Source organism: Bactrocera oleae, chromosome 3 (assembly GCF_042242935.1).
Source record: "Bactrocera oleae isolate idBacOlea1 chromosome 3, idBacOlea1, whole genome shotgun sequence".
Lineage (NCBI taxonomy): Eukaryota > Metazoa > Arthropoda > Insecta > Diptera > Tephritidae > Bactrocera > Bactrocera oleae.
The window spans coordinates 69,958,076-69,980,424 of NC_091537.1; the positions used below are offsets into that span (position 1 = coordinate 69,958,076).

At 33.6% G+C, this 22,349-nt stretch overlaps 1 protein-coding gene across 5 annotated transcripts; it reads left to right on the forward strand.

Moving 5' to 3' along the window:
• The first annotated feature begins 1,823 nt into the window (after positions 1–1,823).
• LOC106616836 (uncharacterized) lies at positions 1,824–21,881 on the forward strand. Of its 5 annotated transcripts, XM_070106805.1 has the most exons (12): positions 1,832–1,920; positions 2,921–3,046; positions 3,204–3,354; positions 8,515–8,717; positions 9,998–11,114; positions 11,175–11,303; positions 14,998–15,103; positions 15,168–15,964; positions 16,040–16,718; positions 18,076–18,266; positions 18,341–18,813; positions 20,228–21,881. In XM_070106805.1, the coding sequence occupies exons 3-12, from the start codon at positions 3,290–3,292 to the stop codon at positions 20,428–20,430; spliced, it is 3,963 nt and encodes a 1,320-aa protein (XP_069962906.1). In that variant the 5' UTR covers positions 1,832–1,920; positions 2,921–3,046; positions 3,204–3,289; the 3' UTR covers positions 20,431–21,881. The 5 variants fall into 5 exon arrangements, with proteins under 5 accessions (XP_069962907.1, XP_069962906.1, XP_036217758.2 ...); XM_070106806.1 differs by lacking the exon at positions 2,921–3,046 and having other exon boundaries at positions 1,824–1,920; XM_036361865.2 differs by lacking the exon at positions 1,832–1,920 and adding an exon at positions 1,944–2,098 and having other exon boundaries at positions 2,921–3,354.
• Positions 21,882–22,349: the final 468 nt, after the last annotated feature.

Consider the following 22,349-nt stretch of genomic DNA (forward strand, 5'->3'; position numbering starts at 1 on the left):
TGGGTCGCAACAAAATCGATCCATATATGAAGTTCCTGGTGATGAAAGGGGCACTTACGACAACGTCAAGAGAAAACGGTCGTGGTCGAATCACGGTGACCAAGCCTAGATTGACGGTCAGGAAGGTTTTGCTATGTGTTTGTATGATTGGCAGATTGGCAGATACTATATCAAAGGAATTGTGTTCTATCAGGACTAGACCAGGTCACATAGATCGATAGTGAATATTGAAGGCTATTATACATCCACCATATATTCCGGAGTTGGCACCATATTCTCTCTCTTAAAAGTTTGGTTTGAAAATATACAAAAAATCGAGCTACAAAACCGAATCGATTAAAAACAATCATTAAGAAGAAACTTGTTCCGCTAAAATAATCGTATAAAATTTCCTGCTTTGCGTCTGTGTGCATTCTATCCCATTTCCGACTAACATCTAAAAGCGTTCGTCCTTCAGCAATTAATTTTAAACTTACGAGTTAATTTCGGTCATGAAAAAAACTATTGTCGTACCTACGACAATAAGGTCTATGTATCCGGAATAGACTCGAAATAATATTCGCCCAGGAAGTTTTTTAAGGCAATCGAATCTCTGTAACCGGAAACTCTGTAAACCTATTTGCTCAATAGTACTCTAAAATAAGTGAACGGAATCACAAAACTTCGAACTCTCAAGCATAGTCCCTTACAAGTACATATATGGTATATATTACCTATAGCTTTCAATTAAAAAGTCTAGCTTTAGAGCCGTCCCAATCTCATTTCTCTTGTTAAAACCAGTACGCAAGAGTGGCCTCAGTACCTTCAGTTTTGGTTTCGACTAATTTTTGGAGCTTTATTCGTTATATTCATAAATTCACATCTCGTCTCCAGTATTGATGCCGTTGATGAATGTATGGTTCTCAGCTACGTTGATTTAGGTCTTTTGGTTCGAGTTTGACACATTTAATACCCAAAATATGAAAATAATCAATGGATAGACGAATCGCAGTAAATGGCTGCCAAACACTTACTAATTAATATATAGAGATCAAACTTCACACGAACATAAAAAAGATTGTACCAATTTTGGAAATTTTTTTTATCAGTCTGTGCTAATTTTAATTAGAAGACAGACAAATATAAACAAAGTTAAGGTCTGAAAATTATTAAAATAATTTTTTAAAATATTATTTAATTTTATTTTTTGGGATTTTATTTATTCATAGCGAGCTTTTTTGCCGTTATATGTATATGAATACCTACACTAACAGTCTACCTCATACTTACAACACCTCTTGACGTCGCTGTATCACTGTGCCACTGTGCCACAGTAACAGTCCCTGCTAATTTTTGAAAACTGTCGCAGGCTATTATCAGTGACTTTTGATTAGCAGTAAGAATGTCATAGGCACACAAATATTTGCCAGCTCCATGACATACACTTACAAGTATACAGTTATGTTTATCTACATTTTTATAGGTAGTATGTATTCACATATGTACATGCATACATAAGTTAAGTATGTATGTACGTTATTTGTGTACACCACTTATAAATAAATGGGTATAATATCAAGAAATTAAGAAATATGAATTTTTTGAAGCGCCAACCGATTCGCCTACCGACACTTGTGCATACTCACATAAACATATACACACATACGCATATTCGCTGTTACATGTGCAGTTGTTTTCATTATTTTCAATCTTCGCTCACTGTCGTATGGCATACCTTGCTCTCTCATTTAATAAATATCTCCTTTTCGTTGCTCTTTCGAAAGCTTCAAGCACACATATTAAGCTCTAAAGCTTCGTATACAACATCTAAAAGTATAAGTAGTTTTTATTTTATTTTCTGCAATCAGTATGCAGTGCATAAAATTTGTGAAAGACGTGAAACTAAAAAACAAGTTATAATTAAATAGGAAATATTCAAATGTAATAAATTTATATTAAATATAAATTGCACTAATGCGGCGTGTAAAAATTATTATGGAAGTTATAAAATAAAAATACAGTGGTCAATAAAAAAAGGACGAACTGAAAAATTGAAATTTTATTGAGAGAAAATGTCAACGTTTGAGGCTATTTTATTAAATGTACCACAGAACGATATGTATGTAGTAGCGCGTTGATTGTCGCACGGTACCCAGCGCTCCCCTAGTGCCAAATCTTGTTGATGCTATTAATTGATTTATTAATACGGCACTAAAATTTAGTTTAATAAAAATATATTAAATTTAGAAAAAGTTAAAATTTACTTTGCTTATGTGCATATACATACATACATTTATGCAGACGAATATATGCATATGTATTTATGTACCGGACGAATTTTAAGTGTGTATTTCTAAATGCTTATACTTACCTATCGAAATACATACCATATATACATACATATATATAATTGTACAACCATAGATATGTATCAAAAAATCTGCTATAGTGTTATTAATAGAATTATTTGTGTTTTAAATTGCGATAGTGCTTAACCTGACCGAATTGAAGCGTGCAAATTCAATAAATTTAATTGAATATGTAATATATACATACATATAATATATAACTTTATCAGAAATGAAAGTTGCAATCAGGAAAATCTAAAGCAGAAAATATCATAATGTGTATACAAAATTGGATACTGTTTGAAAAGGCAGAAAAAACAACAAAAACAATGTATACATGCGGGGTTGAAGGTAGCGCGGAAACGCCTCTCCCACAACCTACTTACAACCATGTACGTGTGTAGGTACCGAGCACTACTAACTCTGCTATGTAATATGTATATAAGGGGGTGCGGTGCGGGCGTTCAAGTACGTTTATGTGTGGCATATCAGAGCATGCGTTTCGCTAGCGGTCTTCCCTGAACATTTGTTGACCTGTTGTACGTGTATTATTATTTTATTTTACTTTTTTTTCATCCTTCTATTGCTAATAGGGGTGGCGATACTAAGTAATTGCTATATAAAAGATAGCATGGCAAGGTGAAAAGCAACAAAACCAGCAAATCTATTGTGAGGCAATATGTGTACATATGGTACAACATACAAGTAGAAACATATATGTATGTATATCTCTTTGATATTATGTCAATAAATATTGGATCTGCGAGATTGCGGCTAGACCACAACAATGCATCCTGCTTGTGAAGTGCAACGACATTACACTCTTGCAATTGTAATTGCAATAACAATCAAATACTACTTCCCATTTATTTGCAGTTTAACTAATCGTCGCTAAAATAGCATAAACGACTTAATTGAATAGAAAAAACAAAATATATATATATTATAAAAATTGAGAAAAAATGGGTAACGTTTGCAGTTCTGGGGACAAAAGAAAAAACGACAGCATATCAGAGAAATCAGATGAGTAAGTAAATATATCTACCATATACACATTTGTATATAGATCTTTGTTTATATTTTAAGAAATATTTATTTTACTTGTCGCTGGCCGGTTGGAAGTTAGATTCAGCTTGATTACGCCATATGGTTCTTGAAGTCACTCAAATGCTTGTAGACGAGATATTTTATGAAAAAGTGAAAATTTAAACCAAATTTAATCAGAAGTATATACTACTTGTATGCATATACATATACATTTGTATGCATATATTTTTTTATAAAAATATATAAATATTATAGGTAACTAAATATTAAATAATGACGTCACTAACAACGGGCTTGCCGAAGAGATGTGTTTTTTTTTTATTTAGTTAGTATTCGCTTTGTCGACCTTATATTTATACTCTCGCAACTTGTTGCACAGAGTATTATAGTTTTGTTCACCTAACGGTTGTTTGTATCACCTAAAACTAATCGGGATAGATATGGAGTTATCTACATATGTATTAATGATTAGGGTGATAAGACGGGTTGAAATCCGAATGACATGTCCGTCCGTCTGTCTGTGCAAGCCATAACTTGAGTAAAAATTGAGATATCTTGATGAAACTTGGTATAGGTATTCCTTGGTACCCAAGGGGGTTTGGTATTGTAGATGGACGTAATCAAATCACTGATAACTCCACAAAACGCCATTAAACGAAAACCTGTGTTCAGTTCGGTAAACGAAAAAGTGTCATAACTAAGCTGCAAATTAAGATAAAAAACTATTGCTTGGTGCAGGGTACCGCAATGGTAAGGGGCACATGTGGGCTTAACTGTTTTTTTAAGTGGTCGTGGCCCCGCCCTCTAAATGGTTAAATGTACATATATTCCAAACCACTGAAGCTATCTCAACCAAACTTACTGAGAAGAAGTATTTTTAGTATTTCTTTATACTATTTGAAAATGGGGAATATCCACGCCCACTCTCAATATAACGGTTGGAAATTACAAAAAGTACGATAACTCACTGAATAAAAGAGCCAAAAGCATTAAATTTCACATCCAGGATGGCAGGGAAGAGCTTAACGTGAGCCGTTCTAAAAATTGGACAATAATACTTCCCATACAACATAACTTTAATATCCATCTGGGTTATACACATCAAACATTAATAAAGTTATTAGGGTAAAACTTTGCATAAATAGTGTCCTCAAGGTATTTAATATAATGTTAAAAAATTTGTTGAAATCGGACTATAACTTCAAGAACCCAGACATCAAATATGTGGACACCAGTGCATTGGGCTGATTTTTTACCGAACATATCGGTCACTCTATGAGTTCTAGTACTGAAGTTCAGGGTGAATATTTTGGTGATAACAGCATGCCCTTATACCAAAAATAGGTAAAATCGGCTCAACATTTCCCTTAGTCACCAAATAACTAATATAAATATTTTCGCACTTTCGGTTGATTTTATACCGCATCTATCGGTCAATATGTAACCTATATTAATTAAATTCTGAAATAATCTTTTTCTAATAATACACTAGTGTATCTTTTTGCCTGTGATTGTAAATAATGTTCTACTTTCAATTAAAATATATACGAAAATCCCGTGTATCACTTTACTTTGTAAGAATATAAAAAGTTCGGTTACACTCGAACTTAGACCTTTCTTACTTGTTTTATATTAAGTTGTCACGAAGTTTGTAACACCCAGATGAAAACGTCAAAGATGCTATCAAAATATATTTATAAATGATCAGCGTGATGAGCTAAGTGAATTTAGCCGTGTAAGCTTTTATTTAATTAAGCTTAGATTAAGCTTAATTTGACATCGACGTCATTTGCTCCCCAAGAAGTTGCTCCTTGTCAATTTTGATCAGATGGTATCTTTATAAAAACTATTTTTTTCCTTATAAACCTTAACTGGGATCACAGGCTGTTTATAAAGATTAGAAAGAACTAGCAAAATGTTTTCGTTGGATGCAGATTTAGTTATATGTACATATAGTTGTTATAAGGAATGATCCTATGAAGGGCATTATATCTTCGCTGCAGTCAAAGTTAACGTTTTTTCTTGTTTTTAACAAATTTTGATTCTCTTGAGAGTATAAGGAAAGTTATATATTATTTTGCATTTTTGTTTTATTGTAGATTAAATTAAGGTAGTAGTCTGGTAAGTTGCATTTTTTTAAAGCTTTTTTGGGAATATTTTATTTGAAAATACAAAATTCAATCAGTTTCATTTTGAAATATATTAATAATACTATCTCAGAGTATTCCAAAAAAATTATTTTTGTCTTTTTTTTTTGAAATTTGTTGTTTTGTAGCACTGAAGTGAGCGTTTCAAAAAAACAAGGAGTTGGCAGGCACCATTGATTTGGTCGCTTGAGGACATCTGAAATAAAAAAAATTAAAAAGATTATTGTTCTGTGAGCTTGTTATTCTCGTTGGTTGGTTTGTGTAAACAATTTCGTTAAAAAATAAAAAAATGGTTGGCTTCAAAAAAAAGGTACATATTTTTAAGTGGAAATCGGGCTGTAAAATAAAAAAAAGATCCTAAATCCTGCGGGAGCTATTGATGAGTAGAATAACATATTCAGCCCAATCGGTTGTATAAAAAATTGTTTATCATCCGCGCCGACCGTAAGAATGTTGTTTCTAGAAAAACGCGTTTAAAGTTTCAACAACGAATTAAATATGTTTCATAGAATTATATTTATTATTATATACAAATCATACTATATACCAATTGCCTATCTATGGTGCGTATAATAAATCTTCAAATTCTTCATAGGCCCTTAAACGACTCTTAAACGAACAAAATTATGGTATTTTTTTATAATTACGTCCTTTGGTACTGAATAATAGCATCTATTCGCATACGGCGACCTGCTTTAGCTTTTGTGTAGTTATTTTAAAAAAATGTCTATTAGGGCAGATATGTAGTACATAGATGTTCAAAGAATACAACGCGTCTTATGACGCTGATGGTAGCATTTAATAATGCTTTTTTATCAATAACTTCGTTTGTACAGTTAATGCATACATATACATATGTACTAGAGACTCAAGTGAATTCCACAAATTTTTTCTAGCAGGATAAATATAATTGTATCGACCACGTTAGCTACTTTAAAAATATTCAATTAATTTTTTATGACTATAATGAAAGAATAAAATGAAATTTTAATAACTTTTTAATTTTGATTTCTTTAAAACGAAATAAACTTTTAAACTTATACATTACCAGTTGACTAAATCAAATGCGGTGCTACCGTATTCCAATAGGTTTAATGTAGATATCGCATAAACTACTAAAGCTTTAACAACCAAACTCGTTAGCATCTCCTCATACAATATCAAAATGGTTGATATGTTATGGTAACCACGCCCATCCCCCATATAATTATGTTGAAAACTACTCAAAGTGTTATAACTCACTAAACGAACACGTTATAACCACTAAATGTTATAGCAAACATTCTGCATAGGAATCGGTGCATAATTGGAAAATATACGTGGTACCGCCAATTTTTAGGAGAAGTTGTATACCTCAGTTACTATTCGACTAATTTTAAATTTGGTGCAAAAAATTATTTTGATATCCTTATGTTACAGTGTGAAAAACTTACTACCCATAAAACACAATTGTAAGATTCATCTGATCCTTCACTTTGCAGTATATACATAAATAAGGCATCAAAGAAGATATCGGAACATCAATAACAGTATCTCCAAGGTATGCTATATCACGTCAGAATGGCCGAAATCGGATCAGATTTAGATCTCAATGCACATTACAGACTTTTTCCAGAAAATATCGGTTACTCTGTCAGATATATTACTGAAATATGGAGAGAACCTCTTTCTGATAATAATGTACTCTTATGTTAAAAATTAGTAAAATAGGGTCATTAGTTTCTTTCGCCTGTATATACTTAATAATATATAAAAATATTCGAACTGCCGGTTTAATATGTGTTATTTTTAATGAAATTAAGTGAATATCTTGTAACATGGTTTAGCGTTGGCTATGAATAAAATCTGTTTTGATCTTGGTCTAAGTCACATCTTCTTATTCTCTGGTTGGCTTTTTACTCAAATACCTAATATTTAAATATAGCTCTTTGTTCGAGTTTATATCAGATATATAGTATTTCATTTGTATCTTGGACAAAAATAAAATGTTGTAATAAAACTATGTGATCAATAGTATAAGTTGATAAGAATCCACATCCACTCCTGGTTTCGTCGAATAATTAATTTAGAGCTCATTTGAAATATTTCTAATGCGCACAATATAAAGTTTTGTCAACACCTGAATTAAAAAAAAAGTATTTTCCATATTTAAAAATAACACACTATATCCATGTCTCAAATAGCTTTTGAGTTACCATTATCACAGCTAGCACTTTATAGTTAATCCCGTTTTTCTCGAAACATCATTCTTCAAATTTGCTTATGTGATTACTCGGAAACCAACGACCAATCCAATCAGTTTTATAATTTGTTTTAATTTTATCACTGTATAAACAATATCTTTTGGTAGAGATTTTTTTAGATTATATCCACGAAGAAGGCGTTTTTTTGTAGCTCCAAAATATATATATAATTTATACACGCACACGTCAATATTTTCCCAAGCAGCTGCTTATTTGTCAGAACCGCGGATAGTCCGATATCATACAAGTATAGCTGTCAGACAACTGAACGATCAAAATCATATCTTTATATGGAAAACTTTTTTCTCTGACAAGATATCTGTATGAAATTTGGCATGGATTATTGTCCAAGAAATTGTTCAGATCAGACTACTTTAGCATATCGCTGACATCTAAACTAACCGATCAAATCAAGTTCTGGTATATCAATCACTGTAGCATATACTCGTACATAGCTGTCATACAAACTGATCGATCAAACTGATCGATCAAACTGAAATCCATGTATGGGAAACTTTTTTATTTGTGAAGACTATTGTATGTAGCTGCGGTGCAACTGAAGATAACTTTGTTTCTTGTTTTTCTAATATAATAAGTGAAATTCAGGACATCCTTAAAATAAAATTTTACATACACAATTTTGAATAGAATGGATGTTGCTTTATTGCATAAATATGTATACATGAGCGAATAAAGTGAATTTATGAAGAAGAAAAAATAACATTACCTTTAATTTCAAATCATTTGCAGTTCCTCACCGTACCAAGAAACCAATAAAAAGGAAATTCAATTAGCATCGGTTGGGAATAATAGTGAAAAACTTGCGCCTTTGGCAGATCCAGAGCCAGTGCCATCAGACGTGTCCTTCGCAGCAGCCGCACCAAATGAAGCACAACAAACGCCCAACGAAGCCAATAAAGATGTTATTAAAGGCAATCAATGCCTGGAGAAGGGTATGTTATTAATTATTATGATGAATGCGTACACATACTATACTTTTGTACATATGGTATAGCATGCATAAAGAGCGATTTAAAATTTACAAAGGTTTTAATATATGAGTACGCTCAGTTACTAGTATAAAAATGGCCCTAATCCGGGATTGACCACACCCATTCAATATAATGGTATCCTATAAAAAGAATGAAAGAATGAAAATATACCTATAATGGTAAAAGAGTAAAATTTAATAGAGATGATGTTATACTAGATTAGAAAATTCTTAGTAATAGTAAGAACTATCCGATTTAGGTTAACAGAACATATTCTGTTCGATAACTTGTTGGCATTTTGAAGGTAATTTCATAAAGCCACTCGCATTGAAACCCAAGTCCCTATTGGCGAACAACTTGGACGGTTGATTTTCAAAAGCGTTTCTTGAGGCAAAGTTTTCACCAGTAAAATTATTCGCCATAGACAGATACAGGTAGTAATCAATTGATGCCAGATTCAAACTTAAAGGTGGATACATAAAGTCTACATTGCTTGGCTTGCGTTTTCGCATGTATTTAAGAAAAACTATGAAAAATGTTGACGTATATGACTTTGTTGGTGTTCAATTTTGAAACTTGTTCAAACCATAATGAGCCAAACATCCACAAACCGTCTGAAATGTTCTTTTAGTACGAAATATAATATTATCTTTCTAAAGCCTTTTTGCGTAACACGATCGTACGATACATATTACTAAATCTCTAATCATCTATTGGAAAAATAATGCTTTTCTTTTTACCAGACCTAATATAAATATTTTACACCGTACATTTGTGAGAAAATCTAATATTCGGTTTTGATCAATTTCATCTCCTACTTAATCTCAATGCCAATGAATTTTTGTGAAGCAAATTTTCCTTAGACCTCCATACTTCGTTATAAACTATTAGCTGGCTTTAAACAGAAAAGATTTTTCAATATTCTTTTAAATCGATTTGGCGAGGCGATTTTTTAGAGTAACTAAATTTGATCCTAAAAAAAAACCTTTCTAACATACCATATTGAACTCATTTTTGGTGTAGGTCGGTTTATAAGTTTATTGCGCAAGGGTCCCAAACCAAGACTATACAGTTCAGGACCGAACCCAATTTCTGCACAGGCTTAGTGCGCCATTCTTTCGACTAACATAGGCTAGTGAAATTTTATTTATCGTCATCGTAACTATACAGATTTAGTCTGATTGCAAAATATTTCAATTCGACATCAAGCTCATATGTATATATATTTATTTGTTTTACAGACTCTGAAACTACCACACCACAAGCTTTGAATGCACCTTGCGATATTTCAAATCAGAAAACTGCACCCAACAATTTAGCTATTCTTCAAGGAAAACCTCCGCCCGGACGTAAAATCGAAAGGGATAAAAAAATTGTGATTTATATTTTAGCGAATAATAGTCCCGAGTACAAAAAACACAAACGTGTTATACATAGTCTCTTCAAGCAGTTTGTAACAAAATGCCAAAGCAAAGGTTTTGATTTCTTAATCTCGGATGTGCATGAGAACGACGTTGGAGCTAAGAAAGACTTCGGTAAATTGCTAGAAGTTAAGCGCTGGACGCAAAGCCCACAAGAAGCACAAGGAGGCCATGAAGAGGCTGCAAATTGCTTATCAGAAATTTCTCGACACAATTCCACAGCTTATATCATACCAGTACTATTTCTGGGCTCATCACTCGGCACACCTATGTTGCCATTGACCATTGAAAGTCAAGATTTTACGTCGGTGTTGAGTGTGGCCAGTGAGGAGGAGAAAATACTTTTGGAAAAATGGTATACAATAGACAATTCATATCAGCCAATGTGTCATCGCTTGTATACCCAACAAATTGATACATATTCCACCGAAGTTAACGATGAATTGAATCATTTGTTGGAAGTACTACTTCGCCTATTTTCCGATGATTTAAAAGACTCATATTTAACAACCGTGGTTGAACAAGAGATTAATAATACGGTACTTATAAGTCAAGAGCACGCCAAACGTTGCATTTGGATACAGACTGGTGCACAATATACAAAACTACCCGAAAATGCCTCGCAATTAGATGCAGAAGTTTTAAGACGAATCACCAAAGTATATACTGAGCTGAAAATGCATCTCTCTGAGAAAAATCTGATTCGAATTTTACCCACTATGAATATTTTGGATGAAGAACTGACAGCCGTTATTGAAAATTTACTGGATAAATCGATAACGTCAATTTTTGAGGAACATCAAAACAAAAACAGTGTACCTTATAACACTAATGGCGTGGATAAGGTACTCTTAGAGGAAGTACACCTAATTGCACACTACTCCAAGATATTGGCTCAAAATTCAGCCAATTTTGATATTATGAATGATGTGAAAAGGTAAAGTGGGGTTACCAACTTGTTTTGCTTCTATATTGTTAAATATATGCTTTTCCACAGATACCTTAAAGACAACACACAATGGCCCTTAATAATATCAGGAGCCAGTGGCTGTGGGAAGAGTGTGTTAGCTTCTAAGATAATGGAAAATGTTCAAAGATGGAAACCAGATGCCCATTTGATATTGAGGTGAGAATCGTATAATATACCCTATATAGTTTTAAATTCATTACCGAAGTGTTGCTATTAGAATTTAAAATCATAACACAATAAAATTAGGTTGTAAATGAGGTTTAACTTAAGACCCAACTTGAGACGTAAAGAAAACTTTTATAAAACAAACAAGTAAGGAAGGGCTAAGTTCGGATGTAACCGAACATTTTATACTCTCGCAAAGTCAAATGGTATACTCGTTTGAGATTTCTTTGTGGATTGACTGATATTTTCGGTAGAAGGTCAATTATAGGCACTGTGGTCCACATATTTAGTACTTAAGGGCTTGAACAGTTTTGGTTCGATTTAGACAATTTTTGGTCACAAGGTGGCATACTCACGCAAAGTTTTACCCCGATATAATCATTGTTGCTTGATATGCATAGTGGAAAGTGAAAGAATCAGATGAAATTGAAAATGGTGTTATATGGGAAATAGGCGTGATTGTAGTCCGATTTCGCCCATTTTCACACTATGACATAGAAATATTAAAAGAACGTTATGCACCGAATTTGGTTGAAATCGGTTGAGCACATCCCAAGATATGGGTTTTCACCTAAAAGTGGGCCGTGCCACGCCCACTGACTAATTTTGAACGCGGTTGCTATAAAGTCATCTCATACCATCCCAGAGATAAAATTTAGTGTATCTGGCGTATTTAGTGCTTGATTTATCGCGCTTTTAGTAGTTTTTAACAGTACCGTTATATGGGGAGTGGGCGGAGTTGCCACCCGGTTTCAACTATTTTCACACCGTCAATAGAAGTGTTAAAAATATTTGCTTTCAGTGAATTTTGTTTTTATAGCATTAGCGGTTTAGGATATATGCACATTAAACCTATTAGAGGCGGGACCAAGCCCACTTTAAAAAAATAATTTTAACTGCAGATGCCCCTCTCTAATGTGATCCTGTGTACCACATAACAGTCTTGTATCTTATTGCGGAGCTTAGTTATGGCAATTTATTTGTTTTTGATTAATGGCGTTTTGTGGGCGTGGCAGTGGTCCGATTACGCCCATCTGCAATACCAATCGTCTTACAGTACCAAGAAACATGTCTACCAAGTTTCATAAAGATATCTCAATTTTTACTCAAGTTAGAGCTTGCACGGACAAACGGACAGACGGACGGACGGACAGACAGTCACCCGGATTTCAACTCGTCTCTTCATCCTGATCATATATATATATATATATAACCCTATAAAAATGTTGCGAAAGAATTAAATATCCATTCTTCGATGAAAGCTTGAATAAATTACAATCAAATTTAGTATCTTCTTGACTCATATGAAGATTAATAACTTAGACTTAATTTGATTGCTAAATTTTAGTTTGAGTCAGCTAAAATTATATTAAAAACACCTTTAAATGGGATATATGTTTGTGATATCAACTCGACCGACGAGGCTAAATTTATTATATATTGAGCTTATGTGGAAAACGTTAACCAGGGTATCGGAATGGTATAAGTGTTATGGTATACCTATAAAATTGTCCACTTAATTTCACTACAATATCATCATTTTATGGGGTATATTGAGGATAGAGAAAGGGTCGGGCTGAATGGATTAATTTTGACATTGCTCAGATATACTAACGAACATATTTGGAAGCAATTTCATATATAAATAATACTCACTGACCGACAAGTTGGTGGTACTATTGACCCAATTTTATCTAGTTTTGCCAATACTACATACCACTAACATGTCACAGACTAATAAAATGCACCCAGAATTTTATTAAGGCATCTCACATACCATCACCAATAATATGAAGTAAAGTCATCCGGAAGTTCGAAAATCTTTATATTGGGTATACAGAGGCTAAGGGAAGTGTTGACTCGATTCAATCCATTTTTGACAATGAGACATACTATCACCAGGAAAGGATTCTCTCCGAATATCTCATACATTGACCGATATTTTCGGTAAAAAGTCAACTATAGGCAGCGTTGTCCACATATTCGATAACTAGGGAATTGAACAGTTTTGTTTCGATTTGTATTATCCGTGCACAGTTTTATCTCTATACATTATTTGGTGCTTGATTTGCATACTGGAAGGTGAAAGAATCAGATGGAATTTAAAATTGTGGGAAATAGGCGTGGTTGTAGTCCGATTTCCCCTTTTTCGTATTGTCACATAGGAATATGAGAAGAATGTTATTTAATATAATGATTTGGTTGAAATCGATCAATCAGGTCCCGTCCATCGTACAATTTCGACCGCGGCTCCTATAAAGTCCTCTCATGCCATCTCGGGAGTAAAATTTTATGTCTAGCATATTTAGGTATTGATTTATCACGCTTTACGTAGTTTTTAACAGGATTTCATCCATTTTCACAGTGTCAGGTGCCCCTTGCTACTGCGACCAAGTGTGCCAAATTGCAGTTCTATATCTTAATTTAGAGCTTGATTGTGGCTATTTATTGGTTTTCGATTAATGGCGTTTTATGGGCGTGACAGTGGTCAAGTTTCATGAAGATATTTCAATTTTTACTCAAGTTACAGACAGCGTGCACAGGTAAACGGACAGGCAGACATCCGGATTTCAACTCGTCTCGTCATCCTGATAATTTTATATACAAGTATATAACCCTATGTCTATCTCGATTAGTTTTAGGTGATACAAACAACCGTTAGATGAACAAAACTTTTATACATTGTAGCAACAATTAGCAAGAGCATAAAAAGGCACATTTATATATAGAATTTAATGCACCTTACTTTAATAATCCGCGATTTATTATGAAAAAATTTGGATTTCCTTGATCCGGTAGCAGATTTCCGGGAGGAACTCTAAAAAAATGGGTCTGCTGATGAAGTTTTTTCTGCTTAAAATTATCTCAAATTTAAAAACCAAAAAAGTTGTTTAATACTATAGATGAATACAGGTACTGTTTGAAGGACTAGTTAAAATTTTGGCGGCTACCCAAAAAAATCGTTTTTGTGAAAAAATTTACACTTCAGAGTAGCTTAAAAAATTAAAACTATTATTAAAAAGCTTTTTCCTTCGTCTATTACTTTACAGATATATCTATCTATCTGAAAATACCGATCCACTATCAGTTTAGCCGTTTCGGAGAAAATTTCCTGACTGACTGTTATAACAAGTTTATAGTTTTGGGAGCCGATTAAACTACGTTATCATTTTTCTACAAAGGAAGTTTACTTTTGCATATAACATAGCTAAATACCATTTATTACTCAGTGTTGCTATATTCAATGCCGAGAGCAAAAAAATAAGTCGAAGATAGCGACGGTGATTTTTAAGCTAAACATACCTAGATATGGTGAGTTAGCAAGAATTTAGGTCTTCAGAGCATATTGCTTGTTTCTGATACGATTGGATCTAATTTCTGCAGTATTCGATAATGATTTGTATAAAAGGAGGTTTGAAATGAAATTTACTACATGTCACTTAGGTCATACGCAACTTTGCAAAATGTATATTTTATTAAAAACGCATATTAAAATTCACGGTTATACTTTAAATATATATCAATGACTTGGTAAACACTTGTTATCACGTGGATTTTGGACTCAAAAAGTATATGGGGATTTTTTATCTTGCCCTTTCCGAATGCCCTAGCTGTCTCTACATACTTATTAAATAGTGTCTATCTAACATATATTTTAACAAGCTTTACGCGTATACCCTTTCAGATTTGCGAACTTGACAGTCCGATCATCCGATCTAACATCTTTATTGGGCTCCATAACAGATCAACTGTCGGTTTTGGTTAACGGCGAGCAATGTAATTGTGATCACGTAAGTTTTCGATAAACCTTTAACGAAGACAAGAAGTAAACTATTTGATATCTTTTTATTTCAGTCCATAGAAGGTTATTCAACTGTACTGAAAGAGCTGCTGGAAAACAAGGACTTTTTCGTAATCATTATAATCGATTCGTTGGATGATATAACGCAAGATGAAACTTTAAATTGGTTGCCATTACATCTGAACAGCACTTCTAAAGTGATACTGACCATAACCGAAGCAGATAATAAAGAAGAAACACCAATGTTGACCAACTTGTGCGAGCTCGGCATACCCAACAAGTGTTTCATAAAGATGAAGCAATTTACCGAGCGACAGTGGAATGATATTCTTAGTTCCGGTGGTAGTGAATTTTACGCGTCCAATGGTGCACTCAAGTTACCCGATGAATGGAAACTATTGCGTGGCAAAACACCGTTACACGCCAAATCGCTATGGTGGTTAGCTTGGCTGTCACACATGTCCATTAGTATAACCGATATATCGGATGTGTTAGATAAAATGCTGCAGATTTTGGAGAGCAAATTTCAAACGGAACACGTCGAGTTGATGCTGTTGATTGTGACCGTATCCGAGTGGGGTATACGCGAAAGCGATTGTCTGGGTATATTTCAAAAGCAAACACAATTGGAAGCGCAGGTCGCTTTTAAGATATGGTCGAAATTTTGTTGGTTAATGGGTCCAATGCTGTTATTTTTAAAAAATATTCGTATAGCTGATAAAACATTTAGAAATGCTGTTTTCAAGAGGTATACACACAAAAGGTGGCTGGTACACAAAACAATACGTGACTACTTCGATCGTCAACAGAGCATACTGCCAAATTCAACCGGAAATGGCCATTTAACAAAGTGAGGAAGATTTTTCCGCTCACTGAATACTTTTTTCTAATTCTAATGAATGCTTTTTTGTTTTTACATTTGCAGTTACAATTATCAAAAGTACTTAAAACTGCCTTATCATCATTTTTGTGCCATAGTTGAAGATAATGCAACAACCGAAAAAATTGAAATGCTCTTCAACTGTTTCTACTTTACCGAACTTCAGTGGATTGCCGACAAAGTTCACTCTAACGGTCCGGCGTATTTAATGCATGATATATTAGTTTCGGAACAACTCGCGAAAATTACCGAACAATCGTGGATTCATATAACATTTTTAAGAGATTTTTTAAAAACTTACATGCGCGAACTAAATTATGATGGACATCAATTTTTTACCTTAATTAAATATTATCTGAAAGTACGTATACGTGATGATGTAACGTTGAAAGATGATGAAAAGATTCGTTCGTGGCTAGAGTTCACCAATGAGATAGAAATACCATTTATGGAAATATTGAATAGTAATTTGGGTTCAGACGAGGACGCATCTACTAGCAGTTACGATGTGTTGGTCAATTTGCCGCAAAAGGGTTACTACGTGGCATCCATAAGTACCGAACGTGAGGAAATATGTATATGGGACGTGCAGAGTTGTTCGCGTGTACGACAATTGTTGGACATATCGCAGCCAACTTCTATGTGTCCCGTCGGCAGTTATGAAGCGGCTGTATTATGTCGACGAGAAATTAAAGTGATCAATCTGGATGAGGGAAAATATAAGGTACATGCCATTTTAATGACTATTGAATGGATTTCAATTCTAAAAAAATAATTCATATCGAGGTAATAGGCTCATTATCGGTACAGGTATACAGTTCGAACGGAGGTGAAAAATATGATACACATCTTAGATAGTATAATAACATACGATAGTGAATAGTCGTAAGCGGCCATTAAAGCTATCCGCTTTTGAAAAGGCATTCAATAGTCTTTTAGTAGCAAATTCAGTAAACAACGTTTGGATACCCTGTCGTATAATTGGCCGGTCGATTAATCAGCTCTCTCAAAATCTGCTTGAATCAATAGATGTTAGAAGAACAACTCAAGTTTTCGAAATCTCCATTATAGGTCTTACCACTAAATTAGTTGAGGTGGTCAGAATTATGGACAAACCAAATGGCTTCTAGCTTTGGAGAGAGGAAATTGGCTATTTTGGTAGAGGTTATCCAAGAACATTTGCCCCTGAAGGCCATCTAAGTACGATGAAACGTTGGAACATTATCTTTGCGAGCGCACGTCTTTCAACAGGTTGAGACAGAATATCTTCCCCGACTCCCAATATTCCTATCTAAAATTGGAAAGAAAGAAGTAGATATTTTATCAAATCTAGCCAGTTCAGAATGTGGTGCTTAGTCGGGACTCACTCGAGGGTATAATGTGCTGGACAATATGATGTCTTAAGTGCGGTCGCTTGTGTTCAAACATTATTTCATTCTGTTCCTTCAACCAACCAACCACAGATTATTTTTATCCAAGAAACCATATTCAAGAAGAGACACGAGTTCTTCGAGCAAGGCCGGACCAAACGTGAAAACGATCCAGAACGATTATTAAATCGATCGAAAAAAATAAATCGTTTGACATTATGCACTGCGAGATCGTTATGAAGGAAAAGAAAACTCCATAAACACGCTGAAATAGAGTAGGTTCCGAAAAAACATTAAATAAATGTGAACAGTAACCTTAGCTTAGCTAAGGCCAAAGCAAACAGGAGCTTAAAAAGTCCGTGTAATCGTTAATGTAATGTAATGGCATCATTCACAAGAATCGTGTCCGTAGTCCAGGTATCCCATACAATATGTGTATCGTAGTTAACAGAAAAGCTTAGCCCAAGCAGAAGAATTTCAAAACTGGAAGATTGGGTGGAGGGGGTATAGCAAGAAATTTCAAAATCTGATAGCTTTTGTGGATAATAAATAAGTTACGTAAAACGTCGTTTTGAAATATTCACTCAGATTATTTACACCTGAGCTCCGCCATAATTGAGTTCCTTGGATATGACAAAATATAGCTAAGAGTCATTATTTTCTGCATTCTATAGTTACCTCTTTTATTCACATATTTTCTCATATTTTTAGATAACTTTGAAAGGTGTTATGAATCAGAAAATGCCATATTTTGGTTTACATGATCAAAACCACGTGGTTTGCTTGTCGCGCAATCGCATGTATGTGCATCTTATGAATTTAGAGTCTGGAGACTGTGTTATGACTTTTAAAGCTGGTGAAGATCGATTTCTTAATTCACTTTTAGTGTCCGGTGATGGACGGTAAGATAAAACTATATAATTTCCCATATGTAAAAATAGTTCAAAAACTATACATACGTATTATTTTTCTCTAGTATACTCGTTTGCGGCGATGAAACACAAAAACCATTTCCGCTTTTGGTTTGGCATCTGTCACAGAAGAAGCTCCTCTACGATTTGCGCATTCCACATCATGATTTCATTACCTCGCTATCGGCCATTACATATGAGGGTTCATATGTCTGTGTTGTGGCCAAAGAGTTAAATGAACCGACACCGAATTTTATTGTCGTATATGATTTACAAAGCGGTACATTGTTTAAAAAATGGAAACCAGCGTGTAATACAGTCTCGTTGGCGATATCACAATCGAATGCTTGCGTCATAGCTGGTTTAGAAGATGCGAAAATATTAATTTGGGATTTGATAACGGGTAATTGTCGTTCAACTTTGGTTGGTCACAATGCACCGGTTACATTCCTAAAATTAGATCCATTGGGAAAGGTATTGCTGTCACGTGATAAGGATGGACGTGATAACTCCATACGCGTATGGGAACTGAATACAGGTAATAGTATACTAAATGTCAATATCATACTCTTAATGCATGTATCTATATGAGACCCTACTTAAGTACCGTACTTTGTTATAGTATATAGAATGCTAAAACTCTTATAATAGAGGTTTTAACTATCACTGTCAAATTAGCCGTAGGGAATAAGTTGATCCTTATTGTGGAAGATGGTGATATGTTTGAGCGAATCTATATTTGCTGTGCTTATTGGCTCATTAACTTACACCCTGTTCTGATGTTGATCGTATTCAGAATCCAGAAGGGGCAACGTCTGGGCTATAAGAGGGGTGTTTTAAAACTCCCCAGTCGCTGTTTTCCAAATAATTTTTATCCGGTCTTGCACCATGAGACCAAGCGTTGTCTTGATGAAAAATAATTGCCTCGTGTACAGTCGCAAATTTCGGGCGTTTTTCGACAATGGCTTATTTTAATTTAATGAGTTCTTATTGGTAGTGTTCCCCATTAATGGTTTCACCCGATTTTAGAAGCTTATAATACAGCACGCCCTTATGACCCCACCATATACAGAGCATTAGCTTAGCGTTATGGATATTCGGCTTTGTCGTTGATTTGTCTGGTTGGCCAGGTTTCACATATGATATTTGGGATTATGGTTGTCGTAATGGATCTATTTTTCATCACCGGTCATAATGCGATGTAAAAAAAACTTTTTCAGCTTCTTTCAAAACAGCATTTCTGACATGCAGAATCGTCTTTCAACGTCTCTTGAGTTCAATTCATGTGACACCCACTTTCCTTACTTTTAAATTTATCTGGGGGCTTTAAAATGGCTGCCTGAGTGACGTCTAAAGATTCTGCGAGCTCTTCTTATGTTGGGCAACAAACTTACCGAGTAATCTTCCAGTTCCTTTCCCCTTTTGTATGGTAAATCGTGCAAACCACTTTTGGCACGTTTGCTTAGCTAGACCATGTTCGCCATAAACTTCCACCAAAATATGATGAGTTTCGGCTGAGGTTTTCTTCATATTAAATATAATGAAAAAGAACTTTTCGCAAAAACACTTTTTCAGGCACATATTTCGAAATATTTGAGTGACACAAATTTTTGTTGTTGTTTATGCTTCATATAAATGACAAATATACATACAATAAACAGAAAAAGACGAACAAGAACCGTATATTTCCAACGCATAATCGAATATTGGAAAATGGAATAAAAATTAAGGAAAACTTATTAATAACGTGTAATATTTAGAATAATGGATTTCTGGCATTACATTAGTAGGATTACCTTTGTAAATTACAGTTTCGAAATATTTCAAACATTAAACATTTTTCAATATTTAATTAATTTACACTGTTGGAGATTTTTCCTACTTTCGTTATTATTATGACTAATTATTCACGTTTAATTATTAATAATTCAAATATTAACATATATTTTTAGGTAAATCACTAGCCGTTTACAAGCCACCTGGCCAAATAACAGCGTGTGAGATACTTCCAAATGGTGCATTTGTAGTCGTAGCATTGAAGAACAGAACTGAACTATTGACTTTGGCTTTAAAAAATTATGGAGAAGCTCCAGATGATAATTGTTACTTGTATGGCAATCAGGATAACCAAAATAAAACTTTTTATCTTAATTAATTATTAATAACAAATATTTTTAATTTATTAAGTTAAGTAATATATTATTATTTTTAATTTAACTATGACACATAGGTATTATTTATTAAGAAAAAAAAAAACAGAAACAAAAACAAAAATTAAGAAATTTTAGTACGCACTTAAGCTTGTACAAAATATTGTTACATCCTTATACTAAGAAAAACAAATGAAAACACGATATCTGCATAAATATTTGAGCATTATGTATTTTCAAATTGTAAAAAACAAAAAAGACGTTAGAAGAGTCAGTAATTCGAATTCAATTTAAAGCATCACTTTATTTTACTTGGAATAACTTTAAATTCTAAAGAGCACTTCATAAATAAAGCAAAATCAGACTCTTCAGCAACTAGAAATTAAATTCTTGCAAGACAATTTAGATTTTATTCAGTTTAAATAAAACTTCAATTTACCTTTAAGAGTAAAAATAACAGTTTTGCATATTTGCAAAAAAATTTTTCTATGTGGTCCATTATTTATTTATCATTAAGTTAGTGACATTTGCATGTAATGAATGTATGTATGTATGTGTACGTAATAGCAATTCAATAAACTGTCACGTCAAGTAAATTTTAAGCAAAAAGTAACAAAAAAAAAAAACGGAAAATGCATACATACAGGTCGGTTGAAAAGTTTTTGCACTCGAAATGAAAAAAAAAACTGTTTTTGGTATGAAGTCCGCAAAATACCCGTCTACGGCTGTAATAGCTTCTTTATTCGACGAAAAACGCTTTCTACGAAGGAATTGTTTCCGGTTTCTGAAGAGGCAGTAGTCGCTAGGAGCCAAATCTGGTGAATAGAGTGGATGCTAAAGCAATTCGTACTTTAATTCGTTGAGTTTTGTCATTGATAAAACACCTTTGTGAGCAGGTGTATTGTTTTGATGAAAAATGATTTTTTTGTGCTGCAAACAAGGTTTTTTCTCACGAATTTTTTCATCCAGCTGATCCAAAAGGCTGCAATAATATTCAGAGTTGATTGTTTTACCTTTCTGCAGATAATCAATCAACGAATATACATAGTTATAAAACGACGCAAGAAATCGGTTTTATTCTGATTAAAACGCTCCAAATTATGCTGAGATATTTGTTTTCGATCCAGTTTTTGTTGAATTGTTAACGTGTGCGGCACTAACTTTCTAAACAGCTTTATTATATGTAATTCTCCATGTAAAATATGAAGTACTTGTTCGTCTGAGATGCCGATGGCATTAGCAATTTTACGCTTAGTCACACTTGGATCTTCACTAACAATATTATGAACTTGCTCAATGATTTCTGATGTGGTTGTGGTTTTTGGTGTCCTTCGCGTGGATCGTCTTCAAGCCTAACTCAAAATTTAACGGTGTGTTTTGAAGGTGAGGACTAATCATACACTTCTAACAATTGTTCATAAAATTTTTTTGCTTTTAGACCTTTCAAAAAAAAGAATCTAATCACTGCGCGATATTCAATGTTTTCCATATTAAAAAAATACTCTGACACCTCAACTTTAAATTTCTTGTAAACGAAAAATTAATTGACAGAATGACTTGTAACATTGCATGCGTTCTCACGACAGATGTACCAACTTGAGAAAAAACCATTTTGGGTGGTACCATGCTATTTCTTTGTGAGAGCAGACACTTCACAGCCAACCTGTATGTATGTATGTACATTGACTGTGTTCATATCTGGCTCGAAGTTTTGAAGTCTGGGATTTCATTATCCTTTGGATTTGTTTTTAGGCAATAAAAAATAAAAAACAAAAACATAAAAAATTAAACAAATTATAATTATAAAAACCTAGTGGTAAAAAACTCGCAGACTAAAAACACCGGTTGAATACACAATTTATTTTTTGTTTTGTTTTAATATATGTACATATGTATATGTCATAACTTCTATAGTTCTTTAAGT